Source organism: Carcharodon carcharias, chromosome 31, assembly GCF_017639515.1.
Source record: "Carcharodon carcharias isolate sCarCar2 chromosome 31, sCarCar2.pri, whole genome shotgun sequence".
Lineage (NCBI taxonomy): Eukaryota > Metazoa > Chordata > Chondrichthyes > Lamniformes > Lamnidae > Carcharodon > Carcharodon carcharias.
The window spans coordinates 11,396,802-11,412,552 of NC_054497.1; the positions used below are offsets into that span (position 1 = coordinate 11,396,802).

Below are 15,751 nucleotides of genomic sequence, written 5' to 3' on the forward strand. Positions count from 1 at the left end.
CATCAAGTCCAACAGCTAAATTTTAGTCACCTTGCTGGATTCAGTAAGGCTCAACAATCCCCAGCAGATCGATCAGCTTGTTTTGTATTTGGTGGTGCACTTCATCGCTCATCTTTAAGAGATGCATCGTGCTGACCCCAACATTGCTCTGCCATTCCTTAGGCTTGAGCATACAATTTACGATTGCACTCCAGTGCAGCAGTGAGGCAGTGTTGCTACGTAGGAGCTGTGCTGTCTTTTGGGTGAAATGATAAACCCAGGTCGACTGCTGTCCCTGTTATACATAAAAGATCCCGTGGAAGGAGCACTGTGAACCTCTTCCCTATGTCCTGGCCAATATTTATCTCTCAACTAGCACCTGAAACAGTTAATCTGGTCATTATCACATTCCTGCTTGTGGGAGCTTGCTGTGCAAAAACTGGCTGCTGCATTTCCTATATTACAACAGTGATTACACTTCAGGGAAGTTGGTTGTAAAGTGCATTTGGACATTCTTGTTTACACCACCTGGATCCTGGATAATATCTGATATGAAAAATATCTTCATGACAAGAACTAAATTGGTAAAAGATGATCTGCACGTAACAGACTGATCTTGGCCCAGCTAGAATCTGTTGTAAGGTTTAGCTCTTGGGATTTCAAATGGATCCTGGGATAAGTGGCCAATGGGAAGAAAATTCACCAGGATATCGTCTTGCACTCATCAGGACAATTCGCAAGATAATACCAATGTCAGGGGAAAACAACATATTTATACTGTATGAGAAGGTGGTGCTGATTGGTTAGCAAAGTAGATTCTGGTAGAGGTGTTGCCATGGAGAATGCACCAGTTGATGATGACTGACAGTTAACTGCCAAACATTGAAATTTAAACCAGACAGCTTGACTCTAGGACATTGCCCTAGGGAATGAACCTGTGAATGACTACCACTTATTTTGTTCAGCTGAAACAGGCGCAATATGTGTATGTGTTGTTTCTGTCTACAAAGAACAGGGCCCTGTGTGTTAATACTTGCAGCTTCTAGTACAAGCAAATGCGTCACACTGCGAGCTCGACTGATGATCTTAAATTGGTCGTCAGCGTAATTCTTAGCACATCCCTGAGGATATTTAGCAAACTTTGTCCAATCGCGGAATGACATCTAATGTTGGACGCTATTTTGAGTTTTTATGCCTCTACCAATCAAGAGTCCACTTGCCAAACACCCAGCACTCTCTTCTCATAAGGCATAGATATGTTGTTTTCCCCTTGACATGGTATTTTCTTACGAATTGTCCTGATGAGTGCAAGATGAAAAGCTTCCACAAAAAAAATCTCTTTTTCAGCAATACTCATTCTCTGACATCCTTAAGTCCCTCTTGCTTCAATTTGCTGGCTTCAGCCTATCCAGCTGGGTGGTAGAAAGCAGAGATCAGTGCATAGGTGCAGGCAATCGTGCGCTGAACCAGGGAGTAGTCCTTAGTGCAGGGAGGACTTCAGCAAAGTACTCGAATATTTACATTTTTGCTGTGAATGTCCCAAGAAGCTAGGATGGTACTAGTCAGTCTTGTGAGGCTGCTGTGTAAATCTTTTGAGATGTGGTGTTGAGCTTGCCGAGTAAGAGTTTTGTTTTCTAGTCTAGTTTCTTGCCGCCTCGCCTTTTGAAACAATTGCGCCCTTGAGTTTGTACCTTAATTAATGGCGGAAAGGTTGAATGTACGAAACTAACACCAATATGGTTTATAGAGACTACTTCATTGTTAACAAGTAGATCAATACCTGCAAGAATAAGACAAGAATTGATGTTACCCCCACTTCTTCTGGGTAGAGTGCAATGTCCCTGCGCCAGTTGCCCATCAAGCTGTGCCTTCCTCCATTGCCTTGACTCCACACTCCTTCGGCAGGACTAGTTTTGTTCCTGTCACCTGAACTGCAAATTTATCTGCTTTTAAACCTGGATCAGGAAAGATGCAGACTGTATTCTCATCACTGGAGAGCTGATTTGATACATCTATCCCATCTCCCAAACCATCAAAATTGTAGTTAGTACCCCTGTGCAACAAGCAATTGCCATTCTGTTTATGCGATCAACTTTAATTGTAGTTTTGCGCCTGGCAGTTCAAAGGAACACGAGATCACATTGAAACCATCTCAGCTGGTTGATATCATTCTGCATCTTTTTGTGCCCTTGTTTTGTCTCCCCATTGTTCTGGCCAACCTACAACCTGATTTTAACACCTCACATGGAATGCCTTCTAACCAATATGGGATGTTGCCGTCTCATCTGCTTGTTCCTGCTCCCCCATTTTGTTGACTAATCGCCAACATTAGCGTATCCTAATATTAGCATAATGGAACAATTATCCAATGGTGTGATCAGTTTTGGACTTGCCAGTAGTTGGTGAGTTCAAAACAACGCTTGAAATGACTTATAATACATGATGGTTAATATTGCCAAGCTATATGCAATTTTCTTACGGTTGGGATACAGTTCCACAGGAAGCCTTCCGTACCCTGCCTAAATCCCTTGACCATGAGCTGAGATGGTGAATGCTGACAGAATATTAAAAACAGCAGGCATCACTATGTAGCTCCACCTTTTATGCCACTCAGCATCCAAATGGTTACCAAATAATTGGGGAAAGGAAATCTGTTTGTAGTCTAATGGGGCACAGCTGACTCAGACTGAATCAACTTCCTTGTTAAGTGTGCCCACTTGGTGTGTTGCACGGCAACATGTTGTTATCTTGCTGAATCCAAGTATAGTGTCAAGAAGATATAATAATTTTCATAATGCTATTAGGAATTTATTGTAGAGTAATAGTGGGGTTTGTGTCTGTGTATTTGTGTGTAGGACTTAATTGAATAAAAGACAACTGGTCTGAAGGCTTTGATGTAAGAAGAGAAGCTAGGTTTGAAATAATAAATATGTAAACATGGGTGAAGTTCTAGAATGTGAGGTGCAAAGGAAACATTTGCATTTTTAAATAAACCAGAGTAGCTTGAATTCAAAAGAGAGGGGGTGAAATGTTTCACCTAGCCAGGAGAAGTTAAGGAACAGTGTGTTTATTTTTTCCAAAGATTACCGTTAAAATTGGTACTATGATAGAATTTTGTTATTAGGGAGGTAAAGTCCAAAGACATAGTGAAACAATGGGAATTTGCATTCAAAGGGGAAAATATATCTAAAGGAGAGAAGGCCGTGTGCAAACGAAGGTATTTCGTAAGCTCTAACACAAGTGTGAAAAGCCTCAAGTTGCTGTCTACAAGGAACTGAAGCTGAGGAAAAACTCACTTTGAATTCGACTGCCCAGGGTGTGTGCTTTGCCTGGGTCTGTTTAACTCTCTGTTTTACTGTTGCCTTAATGGAGGTGTAACTGGGAGTTAGATTAATTGTGGATCTTAGAAGTCATTGCAGTAATTTGTAGGCATATGTATGGGCTTACAATCTTCTATTAATAAATGTTTAATTTAGTTTTGTAAAAAAAAAAGCCTCTAAGCCTCAGTGTCCTTTTTACTGAATTCAAAGCCCACATCTAGTAATAAATACAAATTTGAGCAGCTTGGCATTCACCCCGTTCAAGGTAAGTTGAGCTGATATTGTCAATTAAGTGTTAGCAGTTTCTAGCACCTTTTCTGAACCGTTGAGCTGCAAACTTAGATTCTCAGTATCTCAGTGACATTTTGGTTTGGTGACTGATTTACGTTTAATTAACCAGCCAGTTGGTTAAAGAGTTGGATTTAAATGTGGTGAGACATTGAAGCATTTGTGATTTTCAAATGTTCAATCGGTCAGACAAGGAAAGAACTTGCTGTTATTTATAGAGCTCTGCAATTGCCAGTGTTCACTTCCGCTCTGATTGTCTCTTTCTCTCATCCACCTAGTTGATGGGAGGGCAAACTGCGAGCGGCCGATCTTCTGCTCCATTCACAGACAGGAGACCCTGAAGCTGTTCTGCGAGACATGCGACACTCTAACCTGCCGAGACTGTCAGCTGCTCACTCATAAAGATCACAGGTAAGAGAACTTGTTTCAGTTCGCAGCCACCCTTCTTCCGCTTGCTTCATACATTTGCCTCCTGTGTGTGAAGACTGCATCGTAGACTTTGTGATCATCGTTCTTAATACTTGCAATTTAAGCATAGTTGAAAATAGGCTGTCCCCAGATGTTTGCCTTTCTCCAGTTGGAATATCTAATTTCTCCAGCTTAATAAGTGTTTATTAATCCCTTTAATTAGTTCATGATAAAATGTTCATGTGATGCCTCATCCTCAGAGAAAGCAGTCAGTCCTCCACAGTTTATAGTGTTAACAGTAGCTCAGTTGGTACCACTTATGCCTTTGAGTTGCATGCCCCACTCTGGGCTTGAGAACTGACGTTCCAGTGCAGTATTGAGCGAGGTGCCATCTTTTGGATGCGACGTTAAACTGAGGCCCCCATCTTCCTGCTTGGATGTAAGAGACCCTGTGGCACTATTTCAAAGAAGGGCAGTGGAGTTATCCCCAGTGTCCTGACCAATATTTATCCCTCAATCAATGTCACAAAAGCAGATTATCTGGTCATTATCACATTGCTGTCTGTGGGAGCTTGCTGTGTGCAAATTGGCTGTCGCACTTCCCACATTGCAACAGTGACTGCAGTTCAAAGAAGTGTTTCTTTGACTAAAGCTCTTTGAGGCATTCGGTGGTCATGAGAAGCGCTATGTAAATACAAGGCTTGCAAAGCTTTCTTTCTATGATAGAAAAAATTAACTAAATGATATTGATTGTTTGACAGATACTCTCTATTTTGGCTGTAATTCCCACTGAGTTATTTGATGGTTATTGCCTCAATAGAAAGGAGTTACATTCATCTCAGAGAGAGAGAAACATTGAAAATGTATATCGTTGAAGGAGACCATTCGGTCTATCATGTCTGTGCCGACTGAGAAAATGCTCTCTAACCTAATCCCACTTTCCAGGTCTTGGTCTGTAGCCCTGTCAGTTACATCATTTCAATCACATATCCAAGTGATTTTTAACTGTGATGGAGGTTTCTGCCTCTACCTCCTTTTCAGGCAGAGAGTTCCAGAACCCAGCCACCCACTGGGTGAAAGCATTTCTCCTCAAACTCTCCTGTGATCCACCGCTAATTACTTTAAATCCATGCTCCTCTGATCTCTCTGCTAAGGGAAATGGGTTCTTATCCACTTCTGTTTAGGCTCCTCGTAATTTTATACATCTCATTTAAGTCTCCCCATCATCCTTCTCTATTCCAAAGAAAACAGCTCCAGCCTATACGTTCTTTCTTCATAGCTAATATTCTACTTTCCTGGCAACATCCTCGAAAATTTGATCCATTTCTTTTAATTGAGCCACAAATCAGAGTTTCTGCAGCACATGGTTAAAATGCTCTTCTGCCAATGTATCATCGTTCACAAAATGCTGCAAGCAGGAGGGTCTCAGAACAGTTCCAGTTAATACCCTGTAATTACTTTCCCAAGCAGAGATTTTGACCCAGTTTTTAAAGCCAGATTTCAGTTTATCTAACCAATTTAATTAACTGATTTGTCTCATGTGAGGAACTTCAAAAATCGAAGCAAATTACATATATCAGGTATTGTGCAAATTGGCTGCAAATTATATATGCTATGGATCATCCAGAGCATCCAGACAAGGAGTTGGTTGTAACAGCTGTGGCGGAGTTGGGAGCATTTTTGGTTCTCTTCCTAAGAATATTTTCTCATGGCTAGGCCAGCATCTATTTGCCCATTTAAGAGCCAACCACACTGGTATGGATCTGGAGTCACATGTAGGCCAGACCAAGTAAGGACAACAGATTTCCTTCCCTAAAGGACATTAGTGAACGAGATGGGTTTTTACAACAATCGACAATGGTTTTTTGGTCATCATCAGACTTTTAATTCCAGATTTTTATTGAATTCAAATTCCACCATCTGCCGTGGTGTGATTTGAACCCGGGTCCGCAGAGCATTACGCTGAGGCACTGGAACACCAATCAAGTGATAATACCACTATGCCACTACCTCCCCGTATTTCCACATGAAGATTCAAAGTCCCACCCCAGAGAACAAAAGATCTAGGCTGACTGTTCAGCATGATGCACTGTCTAACATGCCATCGTTTGGATGAGACCTTGTCATCATCTCATGTGGGACGTAAAAGATCCCTTGGCCCTATTTGAAAGAAGAGTTCCGTTAACCCTGGTGTCAAGGCCAATATTTATCCCTCCCTCAGTTAACTTCATTAAAAACAGGTTATCCGGCCATTATCCTGCTGGTTGTGAGAGCTTGTTGTGTAAATTGGCTGCTGTGCTTCCCTACATTAAAGCAATGACTAAAATTCAAAAGTACTTCATTGGATGTAAAGCAGTTTGGAACACCGAGGTTGAGAGGTGTGATTATAAATGAAAGTATTTCTATATTTTTCTTTGTTTCTCGTTCAACAAAAAGTTCCCTTTTTTAATGCCATGTGTCTAACTTGACACCAAATACACCTAATTCTTTGCTTAGCCTTGATGCTGACTGCCAGTATCTAGTAGACTAAGCATCTGTGATTGTGCCATTCAGTGGCAATGATCTGCACAGCAGTGATACAACACTCATTGACTGGATTTTGACCAGAAAAGGAAACATAGGTTAATAATTATTTCACTGGGATTTAACCTTATTAAGCAGCTGTAATGTATATGAACAGAGGGTGGTCTTATTTTCAGTGAGCAGTGCACAAAATTATGTTCACCATAAACATCAAAACTTGCGTTAACAGGTACCAGTTTCTAGAGGAAGCCATCAAGAATCAGAAACTGACACTGGAAAACCTAGTGAAGAGGTTGACTGAGAAAAAAACCCAGCTGCAAGTGACCACCAAGCAGGTCCGCACCAGGTACGTCCCCTGTTGAGAAATGCTTTTACCATGGTGCCTGACCTAGACAGCACACCTCCGCTATCCTGCTTTAATTGAGAAGTCTCAACCCTAAACAACCGCCACTGAAAACAGGAGCAGCGATCAGCATGACTTGCAAGCCACAAAAAAAAATCATTATAGCTGCCATTTCAGATGTTACACTCGGCTTTAATACTGCTTCAGATAGCCCCGAGTCCCCTCACTCCTTAGCTGATGTCAGCTGGGCACTTCAATTTGTTCAACTCCCATGAGCCAAGAGAGAGAGAGAGAGAAAATAAAACAGGGTTCCTGTCTAGGGAGCCCCTGCTGAAGAGAACATATGCAAACATCGGATGAGGCCAAGGTGCTGTGTCCCGTCCCCTGCATTGTTCAGTAGCTTGCCAACCTCCTCTCTGTGGGCTCAAACTCGAAGAGAATGCTGACGGTTTTCAAGGTGAAAGCTATCACAGCGGATGTTGTGACGGAACATATTTCTCATTATCATATCATTAGATTTAAAAACCGTCCAGGAATTTAGCTAAGCTAGAAATCCAGTGCTTGGACAGCAGGGAGAGAAGAGATTTTAACTTTTTGAGTTTTTCATGCCAATAGCTCTTTTTTAAAAAAAAAAAATGGTCAATTTGTAGAGGATTTTTTTCTAGGATTTTTTGTTGTTGTTTATTCAAAGCTTTTTCTTGTGTTCAGTTTGCAAAACATTCCAGGACAGGAGGAGACCATTTCCATGTGATGCCTCTTTAAAATACCACAAAAAAAACCTGTTAGAACGGAGTGTTAATGAGCTACTTCCCTCCTCTGACCTTCCATCTTGCTGTGTGAATTTAGTTGTTCTGTTAGAATCCAAAGGAATCCTGGGGGACATACATAGCTTGGGTGTTCTGACTGTGTTTGAATCAAAGTGGCTCTGATTTCATCCGTCAGGTTGAGAGATGTCCAGGACATGCAAAAGAAGGTCCAGGTTGAGATCAAGATGGCCATCCTTCAGATAATGAGGGAGCTAAATAAACGGGGCAAGACGCTCATCCAAAGATTGGAGGTAACTACAGTGTTCACAGCTGATATTGTTCCAGCCATTCCAAATGTTGCATCCCCAGTGACTTAAATCAGATAAGTACAGCCTGCCATAGAGCTGAACCAGTGTACAGAAGCGAATGCCAACCCATGCTGTGTTGGTTGATCGTAGCCAAGTAGTTGTTGGAGCACTCCATTTGATCTTGCCATGCTGCCTTAGGATCAGAAACTTCTACTACCAAGTTCCCTGTCCTACTTGTTTGCCAGTGGCTCTCACTGAAAAGTGTCCTTGATTGAGTTGGAAAATGCTGTGATGCCCTCTCAGTTAAATAGCCCGTTGACCCTTTCTGCCTAGCCTAATACTTTAGAAAAGGCTTGAGCACTGATGTGCCAGTAGGACTTGGAGCCTTCCAAAGCATTGGGTTAAAAAACCTTCATGTTAAACTGTCACAAAATACAAGTTCACTCTTGTTTAAACTGTAGTTAGTTTAATTTTTTGTCTTATTCTCCCTCCTATCTTCAGCCGCCCAGTCTGTATGAGTTTTCTGACAACCGAAGGCTCACAGTGGGCTGAAACCTATAGCCTTCTGTAGGCCTGCACCCTCCCCAGGTTTATGCTATTAATTCTCTCCTTGATGCACTTATAATACTTCACATTATCTAAGATGCTTCCCCAATGGGAGGGAGAGAGATTTGTTTCAGGGTAGTGTCAGCAGGGCTCAGGTCTCTTGGCTGTGCTCTTAATGAGCAAGCGATCAAGTGATGGATATGTTCACAAGGCTCTAACTTATGCTTTCCACTCTGATAGAAGTTGACGGAGGAGCGGCAGCTGAAGCTGGGGCAGCAACACCTGTCCATGTCCAAACTGTATCGGCAAATGGACCATGTCTTAAAATTTGCTTCCTGGGCCATCAGCACCGACAACAGCACAGCTCTGCTGCTCTGCAAGAAATTGGTGCGTAATATAAAAAATCTTGTTCTTCTGCTTAAAGAACTTAGCCACTTTCTTATCTGCACCTGTTACTACTTCAGTGGTTAGAGGTGTGTGTGGAAATAACGTTTGTAGACATAGTGGATGTGGCTGACTCAGAACAGGCAACGTTACTGTATATGTGAGGTTGTCTGGGATTGAAATGTTGCACTGTTTAGATTATGCCCATTAATGGGAGGCTGTTGCTAAAGAGACTTTGACTAAGGAGCAGAATATAGTTTTTAAAAACTGGGGCAGCCTAATTGCTGCCATTGCACTTAAGCGTGTGCTCTTTTGCATGTATCCTACTCGCTTAATTTCTGTGACTAAACCTGAATATTTAATTCAGGATCTGGGCTCAGCTGTTGCGCTGCTTCTGGTTCTCAGGACATCAGCTTATGGGAGGAGAACAAGACTGTGGTTTGAGGGAACCGTCTCATTAAAGTGCCACCACCTTATAGCATGTTGCTGTTAAAAGTGCGGTAACTGTCCCGCCACTGCTAGGGCTCAGCTTGTACTCATGAGCCAGCTGGGGAGTTGATATGATTTTTGGTTGTAATATTGCTGATACATTGCATTCTTGTATATGTTAGAGCAGCTACAGATGAAGAAACATCATAGCCCAGTGCACAGGATGAGGCTGTCACCTGTTAAAGGCCCCTGTACATCAGTCAAGCACTGTATTGAGACTTGAACAATCACTACTTAGGAAGTGTATTCGATGAAGGGATTTTGTTTTGCTTGTGCTTTTTCAGATCTTTTTTCAGTTGCAAAGAGGGTTACAATCCAAGGTGAGCACCGAGGAGTTGAAGAATGACATTATTACGTTTCTCTGGGACTCTGCTTTCTGGACAAAGAATGCGGCCAACTTTGGTGAGCAGCTGTTCAAAAGCGGAATGCTTGTTCAGATTTCCCAAACGAGTGTTCTCCTGGTCTGCCTCCCATCTTCCACCTTCCATAAACTTGAGCTCAGCCAAAAATCTGCTGCCCATATCCTTACTTGCACCAAATCCCATTCATCCATCACCCCTGTGCTTGCTGATCAATATTAGCACCCAGTCTAACAACAAATTGCGTCTTAAACTGTCATCCTTGTTTTCAAGTCCCTTTGTGGCCTCGCTGGTCCTGCCCAACCTCCCCCACATCTCTCTAATCTCCTCCAGCTCTACAAACCTTTGCGCTCTTATGTGCCTCCAATTCTATCCTCTTGGACATCACTGATTTTAATTGCTCCACTGTTAGCATTCATACCTTCAGCTAGCTGGGCCCTAACCCCTAGAATTCTTTGTTAAACCTTTCCTACCTTTCTGTACTCCTTTAAGATACTCCTTAAAAGCGGCCTGTGCTAATATCTGACTCACTGTCCAATAATGTTCCTGTGAAGTGCCTTGTAATGTTTTACGCTATATATATGCAAGTTATTATTCTTGTAATGTATAGATTTTTGTAGTTGTAATATTGCAAAAATTGTCCCTTGATAATCTTGAACGTTTTCACAAATGGTTTGTTTCCCAACAGGTAATGTTGTGATTGAAATTCCCCCAACACTGTCGGCACATCTTCCAGTTCAGCATCCTTCGACGTCTGGCCATTCTCCTCAGGCTGTCTCCCAGCACCAGGCTGTCTCCCAGCACCAGGCTGTCTCCCAGCACCAGGCTGTCTCCCAGCACCAGGCTGTCTCCCAGCACCAGGCTGTCTCCCAGCACCAGGCTGTCTCCCAGCACCAGGCTGTCTCCCAGCACCAGGCTGTCTCCCAGCACCAGGCTGTCTCCCAGCACCAGGCTGTCTCCCAGCACCAGGCTGTCTCCCAGCACAATCGAATGATTACGACCCAAGGAACCTCTTGGAGAAGCCACGTACCCATGCAGCCCTCCCATCGACCCCCGCCGCCCAGTTACCAGCAGCTCCCGCCCCCTCGTCAGCCTCCTGCACAACAGAGCTCGCAGCAGGTTCTCATGCGCCAGCCTCACCCAGCTCCGCCATGGCCCCCAGCAAGTGGACAGACACGGATGCAGCAAGCAGTGCAGCTGGTCAGGCCAACGGCCGCAATGCCAAATGCAAATGGGAGATACCTGCAGCAGATGCAAGTGCAGTTGGTGCAACAAGGGAACCTTGTTCAGATGCAACAGCAGCAGCTCATGGGTGAGGTGCTATTACTGCCACAGATGAACGGAGTACAAGTAAGTAAACGATTTAGAAATTATTTTTGTATTGCTGAAAGAAAAAGAGACGCACTGTCTAAGCTTTTTGTCTTGCGCTATCAGGGCAGATTGCAAGATTACCAGCAGTAAAGGGAACAACAGCTTATACTGCATGAGAAGGGTCTGCTGGTCAATTCGCAACAGATAAAGTACTGACCGTACCCAACCAGCCCGTGCTTGCAAAACTCAAAACATAGTGTCCAACATTAGATGTGATTCAGTGATTGGACACCACTTGCCAAACAAGCTTGATTATGCTAAGAATTACACTGAAAACTAATTTAAGATTATCAGTCGGGTTCGCAATGTGGCTCACTTATGCACTCTAGAAGCCATGTATATCCACACACAAGGCTTTTTTTGTCCTTTGCAGACAGAAGGAGCGTATCCATGCATTGTGCCTTTTTCAACTAAACAAAAACTTGAATAATCATTTCCTGGTTCATTCCCCATGGCAATACTTTGACCAATTAAGAGTCGATCTGCCTGGTTTGGGTTTGAATTTGAACAAAAGCTTGACACTTAACTGTTCTCTGCTACATTCTCCATGGCAATGCCTCAACCAACCAAAGTCCACTTGCCAACAAATCAGCATGCTCTTCTCATGCAGTATAAATTGTTGTTCCCTTTACTGTTGGTAATCTTGCAATCTGTCCTGATGAGTGCAAGATGAAAAGCTTAGCATGTCTCCTTATTTCTCTGCCAGCTCTGTACCAAACGACTAATTATTTTTTATGTTTTTCTCCCCCCAACCCTGTGTATCCTCACATTGAGCCTCTGTGGTTTGTATTCTTCTGTCAGTCTCACCAAAGTACCAGCAGCTTTTTTGAACTATGGAATTTTGCAGCTCAAAAGGAGTCTGTTCAGACCATCAGGCTTCCCCACGTTTCCTTTAGCACTTTTGCCAGTCACCTTAAGTCTGTGCCCTTTTGTTACCAACACTTCTGCCAATGGAAACAGTTTCCCTTTATTTGTTTTCTCAAAATCATTAATGATTATAAATAGCTATATTAAATTTTCTCTTAAACTTTTCTTTAAGCAGAATAACCCTGGTGTTTCCAGTCCTTCCACGTAACTGAAATACCGCATACCTGGTGCCAGAATTGAGAAAATCTTGAGTCATTTGGATCGCTTGCTGAGTTCATTTCGGATGCTGATGGACCTGATTTTTCCAGCAATATCTGTAATTTCTGACTTCTAGCATGTGCAAGCTTTTATTTCTTTTTATCTCTACAATTTGAATCCTTTCAATGCAGGTCCACCAGCCTCAAGGACATACTCAGGGAGCTCCCAAGCCACTGATCAGTGGGCAGCAGCCTCCTACGCAGTACCTGCAAATGCCCGTCCAACAACCTTCTGCCATGAACAAACTGCCTTCCCCTGTGCAGCGGCAGCAACCGGCCTTTGGATTCAGCACGCCTGGTAGTGGACAGTCCCCACCGGTGCAACAAGTATTTACGTCCATCGCACAGCCGAGCGTGCCTGTCAGCCGACCTTCTCCTCCGGTACAGCAAGCGCTCCGATCGAATACTACTTTCAGCAGGCGGTTACTGTCAAATACTGCACCCCAGCAAGTTCACCCCAGCCCTCCTGCCAGTCAGAGTGTAAGTGTATCAAATGTAAATGTGTCAATTGCACATAACTTGTTAAATTAACCTAATGTCAATGAATTAAACGTGTTGGGTGCCAGTTTCTGTCAGAAACATTCGATTTGAGCAATATGCTGTAATGATGTGCCTCCAGCCTTCTTAACTCATCGTTTCAAATCTCCCTCTGCCACAACTGTTGATTAGCAATGGGATCCCTGACCCTAATACTTCACCCTTGGATTAGATAGCCCAGAATGCTCTCTCTAGGTACAAGGCGAGTTTGGGGAAAAAACATAATCTGGCAGAATTAACTGGCAGAATTAAATGTGGACTTGGCTTGTCCATGCCCACCTCGTTTCTGAAATCTTACTGAAATTCCCACTTTGCTTCAGCTTTCCTGTCGATTGTATCCTTGTGTACACCTCATTTTAGTTGCTCTTCAAGTGAAGCACTGGGGTTAGAAGCTCTGGTGATGTAGGAACCGAAGTTCATGATGTCGTACCTACAGTAGCCATTAGGAGGAGGTTCTGATATTGGTCATAGCTAAACAGAGTTGTGATTTTTGAAGTAGGATGAATCTTTTCCTCTTCATGCTCGGTATTCTACAGTTATTCCACATTCTTTGCTCTTGTCTCCTTAATAGCATGTAGCTCAAACATTAAACTCTCGGACTTGAACATATGACTTAGGCTGAAACTCTGGGGCAATACTGAGGGAGCGTTGTGTTGTTGCAGCCATCACTCCTCAAATGAGGTGTTAAACTGAGGCCCCATCCATCTGCCCGGGTGCATGTTAAAGATCCAGGAGCACAATTTTGAAGGGGTTCGAGCTAATCTGGTGTTGGTCAGCATTCCTCCCTCAACTGATTTCCCAACCACCACCCCCCTCCAGTCACCACAAACCAAATGGATTAACTTTCCATTCATTTAGCTGTGCACGAATTGCCTGCATAATACAGTGACTGAATTTCAAAAGTCACCTCTCCAAAGAGTAAGTTTCTGAGAGGTGTGATAAGATGCTATTCCATTTCTTTATGTTGTGATGTCGTCCAGCAAAGAACCAAATGTTACAAACCCAGGTTTAATTCCTCACCAATGCAAATTTGCTGGCCTTTGAATGCAGTTTGCCTCTATTGTATGCTGTTTGGTTGTAGGGTGAAAGCAGGTTTAGACTTGTCTGCGATGGCCTCTACAATTGAATATGCTCCAATCAGTCATTTACTATGCTTATAGATATAAATAGGGATGTTATGAGAATCAGTGTTCTGTGTGGTTGACTGCTAATGGCAAACCTGTTGAGGTTTATCACTTGGGTGAAGGATTGGAGGGTAGTCGGTGTCTCTGGAGTTGTGCCCTGGGCAGCAGTTGGTGTCTCTGGAGCTGTGCCCTGGGCCAGCAGTTGGTGTCATCAAGAGACTAGGAGAGAATTTTTTTTTAAAAATTATAACTGTGTCAATTTTTGAGCAGCTTTCAGACCAGTATCTGAATCGTGACTAGATGCAGTATATGGTGATGTAGCGTCACATCATTGGGTTAGTAGTTGGGCGAGTCCCAGGCTAATGCTATGGGGAAGCAGCCGGTGGAATTTAAATTCAATCAATAAATCTAGAATAAAAAAGCTTGTCTCAGTAATGGTGACCATGAAACCATTATCTACTGTTGTAACAACCCATCTGGTTCACCAATATCCTTTAGGGAAAGAAATCTGCTATCCTTACCTGGTCTGGTCTACACGTGACTGCAGACCCACAGCAATGTGGTTAACTCAGTTCAAGGGCAATTCAGGATGGGGCAAACAAATGCTGGCCTTGCCAGTGATGCCCACATCCTATGAAGGAACAAACAATTTAAAAAATGATGTGCTAGCAGCTTTATGCTCCTGTTCCTGTGAATTTTTGTTATTTGACAGATGGAGAGCTCGTCCTCTGACTACCTGGCCCTGCCTGTAGCATAGCACCATGTTCATTCCACTCAAACAAAATTGCAAGTTGTATGTGTAAGGTTACATCATAACAGTTTACAGCATTGGTACACACCACTCCATCAGGTCAGCTAAAGCAAGGGAACCGGAGTTGAGGCCAGTCTGATGAAATGGACGGGAATTGGGGGAGCGGGAGGCATGAGAGGTTAGCTTTCAGCAATATATTTCTGCTAGCTTTTCTCTTGCTTTAATGAAGGCCAGAGCTCAAGACCTCATGGCCACCAGGTGCCTTTGTTGGCACTTTCTGTCTTCCATGTGAGAGTCTGGACAGTTAAAGGATCCACTTATGAATTCTCCAGCGTGGAGCATGCTCCTCTTCTCTCCCACCCAGGAATTCATACCACTAAATTCAGGCAACCTCTCCTCTACATGCCCCACTATCCTCTCAAAAAATTGGCCCATGGCTTCTCAGTCTTTAGTGTGGTACGGTCCAGCAGCCTGATCTTGCCTTTAGTGTGTGGCCACCTGAGCTTTCAGGTGGCGTTGCCGTATAGAGATGCAAGAGGAGGAGCCTTGGCTGATTTTTGCCTGCCTCAAGCCCAGTTGTACACTTCTTATTTGCAGCCACACACCGAGACCATGTTAACAGTACCAAGCAGGGATCGAACTTGGAGCCTTGTTGGGCTTTGTGGCCCAGCAAGCACAACAAACGAACCCCACCCCCCACCCCAATCACAGCTTTATATGTGTGTTGTCACAGAGTTGGACCGGTGTTGGATCCTGTACTTTTCAGCTGTTCCTATGTTCGTCAGGAAAAACCTAAAGACAAGCAGGGCCACTGACTAAAGAAAGGCCGCTCCAAAGAGCAGTAAAGCCAAGCGATTTGCCGATCGAAGATGAAGTGGATTCGGGTCTCTTGGTGTCGCCCTGAATTCCACTCTTGCTCAGCGCATTGCAGGTTGTGCCTTAGCCTCTGACTCATCTGGGCCGGTCACGAACTGGATTGTCCAGTTCCTCTTGTCTGCCAGCTACAATTATGGTGTGTCCGCTCCAGACCAACCCACGGGCAGCATTGTGCGTTAGAATAAGGCCAGATTTCATATCCTGCTTCGTTTTTAAAAAAAAAAGACTCCAATGAGATTTTATCCCCAACTCGGTGGGGATAGTGTCACCTTCAA

At 43.5% G+C, this 15,751-nt stretch overlaps 1 protein-coding gene across 4 annotated transcripts in view; it reads left to right on the top strand.

Moving 5' to 3' along the window:
* LOC121271556 (transcription intermediary factor 1-beta-like) overlaps window positions 1–15,751 on the top strand; it is a 94,879-nt gene that overhangs the window by 53,933 nt on the left and 25,195 nt on the right. For 3 of the 4 annotated variants that reach the window (XM_041177555.1, XM_041177558.1, XM_041177557.1), the window contains exons 4-10: window positions 3,866–3,998; window positions 6,748–6,864; window positions 7,804–7,918; window positions 8,702–8,848; window positions 9,619–9,736; window positions 10,382–11,043; window positions 12,321–12,668. In XM_041177555.1, the coding sequence (XP_041033489.1) occupies window positions 3,866–3,998; window positions 6,748–6,864; window positions 7,804–7,918; window positions 8,702–8,848; window positions 9,619–9,736; window positions 10,382–11,043; window positions 12,321–12,668 (1,640 nt within the window). The remainder of the gene's footprint in view (window positions 1–3,865; window positions 3,999–6,747; window positions 6,865–7,803; window positions 7,919–8,701; window positions 8,849–9,618; window positions 9,737–10,381; window positions 11,044–12,320; window positions 12,669–15,751) is intronic. The other variant, XM_041177556.1, reaches the window with a different exon arrangement.